The 11,794-nt window shown below is 39.8% G+C and overlaps 1 protein-coding gene across 1 annotated transcript; it reads left to right on the forward strand.

The window, feature by feature from the left end:
* The first annotated feature begins 9,026 nt into the window (after nucleotides 1-9,026).
* On the forward strand, nucleotides 9,027-10,643 carry LOC111564015 (uncharacterized protein C14orf93 homolog). The gene is made up of 4 exons (XM_055018293.1): nucleotides 9,027-9,333; nucleotides 9,726-9,822; nucleotides 9,943-10,061; nucleotides 10,200-10,643. The coding sequence occupies exons 3-4, from the start codon at nucleotides 10,002-10,004 to the stop codon at nucleotides 10,386-10,388; spliced, it is 249 nt and encodes an 82-aa protein (XP_054874268.1). The 5' UTR covers nucleotides 9,027-9,333; nucleotides 9,726-9,822; nucleotides 9,943-10,001; the 3' UTR covers nucleotides 10,389-10,643.
* The last annotated feature ends 1,151 nt before the right edge of the window (nucleotides 10,644-11,794 follow it).

Raw genomic sequence — 11,794 nt, forward strand, 5'->3', positions numbered from 1 at the left:
TTGATTTCAAAATGTTTGGTCTTTTTAATGTTTAATTATTTTTTCAAATGTTTTATCGGCTTTTTTGAAAAATTTCCTTTTCTTTCCCAGTGTTTAATTTTTCGATTAAATCTTTAAGGTTTTTCTTTTTAAATGTTTTACCACCTTTTAATGTTTAATTTTCTTTTTAAATGCTTCATTGTATTTTCTGTTTAATTCCTATTTAAAGTTTTATTGTGTTTGAGATTTAATTTTCTAATTAAACCTTGAATTTCTAATTAAATATTTTGTCTTTTTAAAGGTTTAATAATCTAATTAAATGTTTTGTATTTTTTTAAATGTTTAATATTCTTCTTTTTAATTGTATTTTTTAAAAATGTTTCATTGTCTAAAATATTTCATCTTTAATGTTTAATATTTTTGTTTAAAAATTTTTGTTTAATTTCATAATTACATGTTTTGTATCTTCTGTTTAATTATCTAATTAAATATTTTGTCTGTTTAATATAATTTAATTGTATTTAATGTTTTTCTTTTTAAAAGTTTTATTGTATTAAATGTTTTTTCCTTTGATTTAATTGCTTTTTTTAATGTAATTTATTTCTTTAATCTTTTTTTCTGTCAAGATTTTAACCCCAACCTTAAAAATGAGACAAACCCTTAAATCACAATGAAAATATTTCTGTTGTCACAATCATGAGTTAGTCAATTATTCAGTTTATCAATTCAACTTTATTTGTTCAGCACCTTTCACACAGATGACAAAACTAAACAAAGAGGAAAAAACTATGCTAAAACTATGATTAAAACTCAAAAACATACTTAAAGATTTAACATGGTAATAAAATCTGTTGTGTCCAGGGGATGGAGGGAGTTTATTGAAGTCTTCTTGGGCTCACATGGGAAATCATTTAAAATATAAACTTGATATTCAGTCTAAGGAAACTGGAAACTGCAGAGTGACAGAAGAACCAACAATATCTCCTGTTTTCTCCTTTAATGAGTCGACTCTTCTTGTGCTTTCAGACCAAAGAACTACAGACTCTTCACAACCTGCTCAAACTCTTGGTACAGGACCTCACCACACGGGTCAAGAAGGTTTCTGTCTCATTTCTACTCTGAAGCTCACCTTCTCCTGCTCAAACTGCTGACAAATGTTTCTGCTGCTCTAAAGTCTGGTCTCCAGAACTTCCTAAAAACTCTCAAAGTCTCTTCTGCTGCAGGTTGCTTTGTAGAACTGTTCCAGAAAACCTCACTAAACCACATGGAGGAGCCTCAAGATAGTCGTCCAAATGAAACCGTACAAAAACCAAACTAGCACAACCCAAACGCTAAAGTCTCCTGCAGCCTACCAGAGAACCTCTGAGAACAGAGAATCAGGACAGGAACTCTTACCTTCTGGACAACCAACGCTGGTTCTCAAACAAGAATACAGAATGTGTCTGACCAGAAACCTCTAAAGACTCACTACAGCCAAGATAAAGACACAACTCAGCTGCAACAAATCCACTAATCACTGCACACATTAGCACCATGTGCTAACTGTGGCTAAAGAACCACATTTACCAAGACAACTATCCAGTACAAAGTCCTAAAACACACCAAGAAACACATTAAAGACGATTTTACTGCTGGAAGCTGCAAGCCAACGCCTAAAGAACAAACTAAAGCAACAGAACCAAACCCAGTTCACTTGTGAAGAGAAACAGAGGAAATGTTTGTCTGCAGCTAAATAAAGCAGGAAGACACTGAGCTGCTCAGGTGTTCCTGATAACACCAAGCAGCCACCTGGACAGCCAATAGGAACACAGCTTACTGGAAGTCCAGAGGGCTGGCTTAGTCAAGGAAATTTACTTTAAAGTTGAAGCAGAAAGTTAACAAAGAAAGTTGAAAACCACCTTCTGATACCTGAAATCTCTGAGTTTTCACACAAAGAACACCTGAACATGTCAAACTGGTTCCATAGTAGAACCATCATTGTAAAAACATCATAGTATGGTGTGTTGCTCCAAAAACATTAGGACCCGGCTGTCTAGGGTCGCCGAGGAGCAACACAAAAACAGGACAAACGCTGGTTTCCAGGGGGTTAGGAGGATATTTATTTGAAAGAGGAAGTTTACAACAACACAACATGTGAGCAGAAAAATCACAAAGTCTGCCTTTAGTTCAGCTGAAAATATTAGTTTTTGTCTTTTTTATTGACCAAACTTTTCAGGAAGTAGATGAAGAATAATTAAAGCTCTCATGTAGAAGTCCAACTTATTTTGGATCCTTGTGGAGAGTTTAATCTTAGAGTTTGTAAAGCTGTTGAGTTTTTAGCGTCACATGGATTGTTTTGACATTTAATAACTGAGTCCTGAAATAAAATTAAGGGGGCTGCACAGTGGTGTAGTGGTTAGCACTTTCGCCTTGCAGCTAAAAGATCCCTGATTCACGTCCCGGCTTTCCCGGGATCTTTCTGCATGGAGTTTGCATGTTCTCCCTGTGCATGCGTGGGTTTTCTCCGGGTACTCCGGCTTCCTCCCACAGTCCAAAAATATGCTGAGGTTAATTGATCATTCTAAATTGCCCGTAGGTGTGAATGTGAGAGTGATTGTTTGTCTCTGTATGTAGCCCTGTGACAGACTGGTGACCTGTCTTGGGTGTCCCCTGCCTTCACCTGAGTCAGCTGGGATAGACTCCAGCCCCCCCATGACCCTAGTGAGGATTAAGCGGTGTATAGATAATGGATGGATGGATGAAATAAAATTACAGTTGTGGATTTCTGTCATTTAGTCTGGACTAAACAAATAACAGCAGCATAAATCTCAAACATCAGAGCCTGGATTGAGGTTTCTCACTTGATAATGATCAAAACATGAAATTTAGGTTGGTTTAAAGGAATATTCCACCTTAAATCTTTGAATGTTGACCTAAAAGGTTGGTTTCAGGAAGTATTCCACCTACAAGGTCCTCACACATCCACCTTAAAGGAACATTCCACCAAAAATTCTTGGACATGCACCTAAAATGTTGCTTTAACCGAGTATTCCATCCAAAATCCTCAAAGAGACCTGAGGGGCTGGTTAAAAGGAATATTCCACCTAAAACCTCAAATATAGACCCCAATGGGTGGTTTAGAAAAAAATCCTTCAATGTAGACCAAAAAAGTTAGTATGGAGGAATATTCCACCTGAAATGTAGACCTGAGAAGTTGGTTTGAAAGAATATACCATCCTAAACATCCTTAAATGTAGACTAAAAGACGGTTTGGAAGAAAATTCCACCTAAAATCCTCCAATGTAGACCTAAAAGGTGAGTTTAATGGTATATTCCACCTAAAATTCACTACTGTAGACCTTGGAGGTTGGTCTGATGGTATATGCCACCTGAATGTCAGAATGAACTGAGCTAGAAAAGCTGCTTTGAGCTGCAACATTACGGTCTGACAATCCAACACCATCACAGTTTTCATCTGGTTGTTTTGCTCCAACATGCTGTGAAGTTCAGTTTTTACCTGAATCAATACAGAGATTCTATTTCCAACCAAGACTGGAATAAAAATTAGAATGTTATGAGGTTATTAATGCAACTAAATCCTTTCAGATGGAAGGATTTACTTCTAAGTTCTAATTCAAGTTTCAGTTGGAGCTCATTGCATTCACAAAGAAAAACAGCGAAACCTTCATAGCAACATTTAATAAACCTAAAGCTTCCCTGTTGGCTCATTGGTGGAGTTTGTTACTGAGCATCTGAACCTTAAATCCAGTGAGACGACCATCTTCAGTCGAGGCCAGTCAGAGAACTTCAAGACCTTCCATCAGCTGGACCAGATGTGGCATCATCTCCCTCTGAACATCTGGATGACAGGAGAAAAGACAGAAATCAAACACAGATCACAGAAATACAATTTATTCACTTTCATCATTTTATAAAAGTAGCATGAACTTTATTAAAACTTGACAACATCAGTAATGAAAGTAAATGTTTTTATCTCATGTTGAAGCTAAATTTAAAGTCAATTTTAATGACAGTTTATCCTGAGAGGAGTGAGAATGAAGCTTTTCTTTCCTTTTTAGAATATTCCCTCAAAATATTCTGTTTATTATTGGCTTTAGAAGCATTTTTCTTTACTTATTTATTTTTAGATATCTCAGACTGATGGACTTTGCTGGTTTGCAGATAATTTCATGTACAATGACAATAAAGATCTTCTATTATAACATATTTTGCTAAAACAAGAACTGAAACCTTCTCAACCATCTCTCAGTCTGCAAAATTCCAACTGCAACAAAGAATTATCTGATGTAGTTATCATTATAATCTTTACTGAACCAGCCCTGGAATTAATAAAAATCTGTATATGGATCTGATTTTCTCTGATGGAACCACTAAAACTGCATCCAATAAAGTAAATCTCTTCTGCACTGCACACATTCTACACTTTTGTATAACTCTGGATGTCAGAGTAAAGGCAGACAGGTCCACCAATCAGCCACAACATTCTGACCACTGACAGCTGAGGAGAACATCATCCATCATCTTGTTCTAATGCAACGTTCTGCTGGGAAACCTTGACGTTCATGTGGATGTTTGACATGTACCACCACCTAAACACTGCAGGACAAACAACCCCCTAGTCTCCATGGCAACAGTAGTCCTTGATGCCAGCTGCCACCCTCAGCAGGACAAACTAAAACTACTCAGGAGTGGTCTGAGGAACACGACAGAGCTAAGCTGTTCACCTGGGTTCCACACTCCCCACATCCACATCTGATGGAGCATCTGTGGGATGGTCCAGGATCAGCCTGGTCTAGGTAGGACCCACCCTGCAACCCACAGGATCCACAGAATCCACAGGACATCCCTAGAGGTTCTGATGAACCACTGGGTCAGAGGAGTTTTAGCAGCATAAAGGGACCAACACAGTATTAGTCAGGTGGTCAGAATGTTCTACTGTTATACTGTCATGCTGATTATATGATTAGTAAATGTTACCATCAATTATAACGTCCACATTGATCAGGAAAAACACTATCAGTTCATTCAGAAACTATGGGGTTAAACCTAAAAACACAGACATCAACAGCAGTTTGTTTCAAAGCACAACACCAGCTGGTTTTCACTAAAGAAGCTTTCAGAGCAACAATTAAATGACAGTTTTGTTCTCATTAAGTTCACAGAGTCAGAATCAGCCAAAATAATGTAAACACACATCAGGAAATGAAAAACTTTTATAAATATTTCATTTGTATCAGTACTTCTGTACATATAGATTCCTCTTTCTAAGTTTGATCAAATCACGATAACTCTGTGTCCTGTTGTACGATGTTTTCCCAACAGATGGCGCTACCCTCATGAATGGAGCATCAACAAGTGACATCTACAACACAACAGAAATGTCTGGAAGCCAGTGGCCTCCACTTTGAGCACCTCTTGTAATTGTAGAGGCCAAAGATAACTTTTATTAATCTCCTGATGTCTGAATAAATTTGGTATTGAAATATTTATGCAAGTTTTCCTTTTCCTGATGTGTGTTAACTGTTAAGTAGGTAGCAAAAGGCTCAGGAGCAGGAAATGAAACAGAAGACAGACAAACATTTTAACAATGCTTTTATTCACAACAACGAATGTCTTTGTTCATGAACTGGAACTAGAACCCAGGAAACACAAAAACTAACTACTAAGGAAACTGAACGAGAAGCTCACTAGTGGCACGGAGGAATGTTTTTCAAGGAAATGAAAAACAGAAAACTATGGTTAACCCATGTATGGCAACAAAGGCAGGATAACTGAAATACAAAACTACCCAGCCTAGAACCCAAATAACTCAGACAGATCCCCCAGACTAAAAACTATTTTATGCAAGGCATAATAGAAGACTAAGGTTTAATACAGTACATTACTAGAAGAACTAAACGTATTAAACAACTCTTCACTATAGTCTGGTGATACTAGGACTTGAGGACTTACCTAACGAATTGGAAAACAGTCTCTTGGCTTGACTTCGTCCGGCACTCTCCCTCCAAGTATTCGACGCAGGAATGGTCATTTGGCATCCGTGGATCCAAACGAGGTAGGCGTTTCCTTTGAGTCCTTTTTCCAGGTGTAAGCAGCTGTTCCCAGATAGAAGCTGGCGACAGGTGGAAATCCTCCGGGGAAGAAAACGGAATCTTTGGCTGAACGGAGAACCAGCAGTAGAAGGAACCCAGGCAGCATAGCAGGCAGCTCACTAAACACAGAAAACAGAGTTACTAGGAGCACTAACACTGCATGAAAGTAGGGATTTTTGTCTGTAAACAGCACTGAACATTCCCGTGGAATTTCAAGTTAATGGCAGTTTGCAGGCAGCACAAAAAGCTACCGAGAAATGCCAGGAATTAACGTGGACGGCTGATGTCCCAGGGGGGGAGCTTTCCAGTGTCAGTGAAAATGCTGTGAGCTATACAAATGCAAATCAGAGTGGTGGGTGTGGAGGTGTAAAGTAGGGGGGTTGGTGGGTTTGGAGGTGTAAGGTAGGGGGGTTAGGGGTGGGGGTTGACTTTTCACACTTGCATTAGTTTTTTTAAGAGAAAAAGGACACAAACAAAACTATACAGTTTATACTTTATTTGAATCAGGGTTCATACAGCTTTTATAAAAGTAAATAAAAGCACATCACAGGCACTTTTCAACACTGTCAAAATCCTAAATCTCAAACACCATGCAGAGCAGCATGACTACAGTCACCTTTTCTCTTATGTTGCTTTCCTGTACAGTGGATGTGTTTACCACACATCTTCCAGCAATGCCCTCAACAGGTAGAAATGATGATGGACATGAGGTGTCTTTTCCCCTCAAGTTCCAAACTTCTACCGACTTTCTATAAAAATGTCTGTTGGGATGGTGATGAAGCCTGGAAACTCCTGCAATTACACGTCTATATATAGTACTCTCTGACCTGACATTAATAGCTATGAACTGCTTCATAATGGCTGGTCTTGTTTCTGTCAGAGGTTCAAGGATGGATTCCTTAAAAAACACCATCTAGCAAATACAGACCTGATCAAAATCTTAAGACCAGTTGAAAAATAGCTAGAATTTACCTTTTGCACATTTGGATCTTAATGAGGTTTTAAGTAGAGCTACAATATGCAAAAGCAAGAAGGGGGAGTGAGACAAAAAGCACTTTGAAAAAGTAATTTATTGAAAACAAGAGGTAAACTGAAATAGGCTGTTTATCAGCTGATCAAAAGTTTAAGACCACAGGCTATAAAAGCCCAAATCTGCTCAAAATTATCATCTTCTGTCAGGCATTCATACGGTCATGCCCTCCTGATGGCTAAAGCTAAGAACCTTTCTCTTCTTGAACGTGGTCGGATCGTCGAGCTGCATAAGCAAGGCCTCTCGCAGCATGCCATTGCTGCTGAGGTTGGACGCAGTAAGACAGTCATTCTAAATTTTTTGAAAGATCCTGAGCATTATGGAACAAAAAAGTCAAGTGGTAGACCCAAAAAAATTACACCTGCGCTGAGCCGGAGGATCCGATTGGCTGTCCGTCAAGACACAGGGCGGTCCTCGACCCAAATTAAGGCCCTTACTGGTGCCGACTGCAGCACAGTAACCATCAGACGGCATCTGCAGGAAAAGGGTTTCAAAAACAAAAAACGAATTCAAAGACCTCGTCTCCTACAACGCCACAAAACTGCCTGTTTAGACTTTGCCAGGGAGCATCAAACATGGGACATTGACAGGTGGAAAAAAGTTTTATTCTCTGATGAGAAAAAATTTCACCTTGACGGTCCAGATGGCTTCCTACGTTACTGGCATGACAAGGAGATCCCACCTGAGATGTTTTCATCATCTGGGTGCTTTTTCATTCAGTGGAACACTGGAGCTTCAGGTGGTGCAGGTCGTCAAACGGCGGCTGGTTACGTGCAGATGTTGCAGCAGGCATCCCTCATGACTGAGGGCCCTCGTCTGTGTGGTAACAGCTGGGTTTTTCAACAGGACAACGCTGCAGTTCACAATGCTCGCTTGACTAAGGACTTCTTCAGGGAGAATAACATCACTCTTTTGGACCATCTCGCATGTTCCCCTGATTTAAATCCCATAGAGAACATTTGGGGATGGATGGCAAGGGAAGTTTATAAAAATGGCCATCAGTTCCAGACAGTTGATGCCCTTCGTGAAGCCATCTTCACCACTTGGAGCAATGTTCCCACAAGCCTCCGGGAAACACTTGCATCAAGCATGCCCAAAGCAATTTTTGAAGTGATTAACAAGAACAGTGGAGCTACTCATTACTGAGTCCTACTGAGAACATTTTTTGTTCTGGTTTGGAGAGTTTTTTGTAATTTTTTTGAGCGATGGTCTTAAACTTTTGATCAGCTGATGAACAGCCTATTTCAGCTTACTTCTTGTTTTCAATAAATTACTTTTTCAAAGTGCTTTTTGTCTCACTCCCCCTTCTTGCTTTTGCATATTGTAGCTCTACTTAAAACCTCATTAAGATCCAAATGTGCAAAAGGTAAATTCTAGCTATTTTTCAACTGGTCTTAAGATTTTGATCAGGTCTGTACATATGCTGACCTTTCTGCTCTAAATCTGTCATTCAAATATGTTACAAGTTTGCATGAAATGGCAAAATGATCAACTGTAGTTACAGTGTTCAGGGTTCATCTGATGATACATTATCAACACTGCATGCACACTACCAGACAAAAGCTTGGACACACCTCATTCAATGGTTTTTATTTATATGTATTATTTATACATTGAGATTAATACTGAATATTAACTCTTTTTGTTTACAACATAATTCCATATGTATGTATGTACTGAATGAGAAGGTGTGTCCAAACTTTTGACTGGTAGTGTAGATCAAGCTCATCTAGGATGATATGACAGAGGCATCACAGTAAAGGGCAAAGCCTTTTCTTCTTTTGATCAAAGAAGTTCATCTTGCAGGCGTAGAGAAAATCTGTTGACCTGGAGAAGTCGGCATGTTACTTTAAGGAATGCTGCATCACTGACGTCATCACGTTAGAGTTGCTCGTCCAATCACACGCGTCGTCTCGCAAGAACCGCGCGATACACGAACAGACAAAGAAGTCGTCTTTCTGAGTTTCTACAATGGCGGCCCGGTATCGCCATTCCGACTCACCACAAACTCCTCGCATAGAACAGCCTGGACATGACCGACTGGTTCCAGTCAGACCCGCGACAGACACTGAGAAGAAACTATTGAGCGTTATCAGCCGGCTGTCTGGTCAGAGAGGACCGCTGGAGGAGAAGCTGGAGGAGAGGATAGCCGCCATGGAAGCCAAATTAAACACTTTCTCCAGCGGCGAGGAAATTCAGCGGAAAAGAGGAGAGCACAGTCCTAAAATTGCGGTAAGAATATATTCCATTTGTGGGATATTTTTAGTGAGTTTTAGCACAATGCTCTGAATTGGTAACGTTAAGCAGTGATAGCATGTAGTCCTCCATCTTTGTTAACAAACGTGACTTTATTTTTGCCTTTTTGTACTTTTAGGAACAAGGGTGAGACTGTTTATTCTTTTTTCTTTTTCGTTTCTTTTTTGTGAGAAAAATGTTTACTGTAAGCATGTATAATAATTCTTTGTCAGCTGAATGCACGCAAATTGTTGTACTGTAGATTGTAAACAATTCATGCATCCATTCAAATTGTCTGCTAATTTAAAACTGTTTTAAATGACTTTACAGTTGACTCTGCAGTTATTCTGCTGTGAGTAGTAAATGAATGTTCTGATTTATTTTCACAGACTGGGCTCACCTCACAATGAGACAGTCAGGACATATTTAGTTAAAACTTTGGCTGAAGTCCAGATGTGGAGGATGTGGAGACAGACGTCCTTCTATGTAAGTATCCTGTTTAAAATTGTTCTAAATTTTTCGATTTCATCAACAGCAACAAAAGCTAACAATAGCAGGAAATAATAATAATAAAGCTAATAACGGCTTCATTTAACTGTTTTCCAGCTGCTTGTAAAAAGCATTTTGAAACTCTACGGAGGAACTACCGCTACAGTCAACCCAACATGGCGGATCAGGCGGAGGCCATGAAGTCTTCTGCCCCGAGTCGCCACAGAAGAAAGTGGGTAAGAGATATTAGTTTGATTCATTACATTGTGTGTTTTATACAAAATGTGGTTAGAATAGTATTGCTGGTCACTATGACATTATTTTTCTGTTAAATTATGAAATGTATTGATTTCCTGTACTGATTGTGTTCACAGCTGCTGGATGCCAGGAAGACAGTCCTTGCTCCAGATGAAGAGGACTTCTGGAAGGGCATCACAGCTGACATGATGTCAGATGAGGAGGACGGCAGCGTTGACGGGGTGCGTGGATGGATAGTACGGCCTCCATCCTTCCACAGCCAGGAGCTAGCCAACCTGTGTGCAGCCCTACAGGCTGGAGGCTGATGTAAAGTACACAGCTCTACATCACAGGCGTTTTCACAATGGACAGCCGTCTGATAGACTGAAGCCACTGAAGTACAACACAGCAGCAGCCAGAAAACATTTTAAGCCAGAGCTGATGCTTGAGACCAGCCTGGAGTGAGAGATGAACTTGGTCAAAATTTTTTGTAAATTTTTTGTTTTTAAAGACAGTTTATTTTAATTTTGATTTCGGATTTCTGGAACTCTGGACTGTTCAATAAAGCTCTTGTTTTTCAACATGTCTCAACATGTCATATTTTTTCCCTTCCAATAAATTAATGTCATTGATTGTAGGATAGCCCATTGGATAACAATATCAAGTATGCGGGGGGTGGGGATTTGACCAGTAGCAACAGATCTTTCAACCAATCATGACACAGTTTTTTTTCTGTTGTCATGTCTTGTTTCATCAGATTTGGTGTCCTGAGTCATGCTAGACAGGCAGTCTAGATGCTAATTAGTTTTCACACCTCTGCCATGCCCCAGGTGTGAAGTCTCACTCCCCCCTTGCCCCACACACCCACCCTCCAACTCCACAAACATGATTCATTCAAGGTATTTCTCCTCACCCGCCAACTAGGAGTTCATAGCCTGAGAACAACCAATAACTGTGGGGAACTTAGTAGGTTTTCAGTGATTCACAGGGTCGATAATCTGGCTTTTCATGCAGTGGGCTGGTGGCAAAGACAGTTCTATTCCCCATACTGACTGGAGTTTAGACAACGGTCCAGCTTCGAACGACGGATGCAGTCTACTTTTATGGAGACGTCAGAAGACCAATCAGGCAGCTCCCACCTGCACCTCATCTGCTGATTACAATACGCCTCACCTGTAGCCAGCTTCACAGCACACACACCTAGGAGAGAGAGAGAGCAGGGCCAGAGGAGGAGAGAGCACCACCACAGCCCACAGCCTTAAACTGTGGCTGTGACATCAACATTATTTTGGCTGACTCTGTATGATGGGTTTCTGACAGGTCACCAGGCAACATCTTTTTATAATAATGACAAACATACCTGCATTCTACAGGAGTGATTTTCCTCACGTGCAGGTAAAGATGTGTGAGGAGCTTAGAGATGACAGGAGCAGGAGTCATCCTCACTAATTCAGCTTCCACCTAGAAACAGAAAGACCACAAACAAACACACTGATAGACTCTCAAACGTTCAACCTCACAGCCTCAAAATATCTGTTTAGGAAGTGTTGTGTTTCTAAATTCTGCTGAAAGCATTGACAGACATTCTCTTACAAGGTTGTGTAAAAAGCAGCCTGTCCTCTGAGCTACTGACAAATCTTCCTGAACAAAGTTTCTACATGTAAATCAGCTCAACAAAAACTAAAGCCTCAGTCAGAGATAACAGGTATCGCAAATTAGAAACAACTTTCTT

Source organism: Amphiprion ocellaris, chromosome 16 (assembly GCF_022539595.1).
Source record: "Amphiprion ocellaris isolate individual 3 ecotype Okinawa chromosome 16, ASM2253959v1, whole genome shotgun sequence".
NCBI lineage: Eukaryota > Metazoa > Chordata > Actinopteri > Pomacentridae > Amphiprion > Amphiprion ocellaris.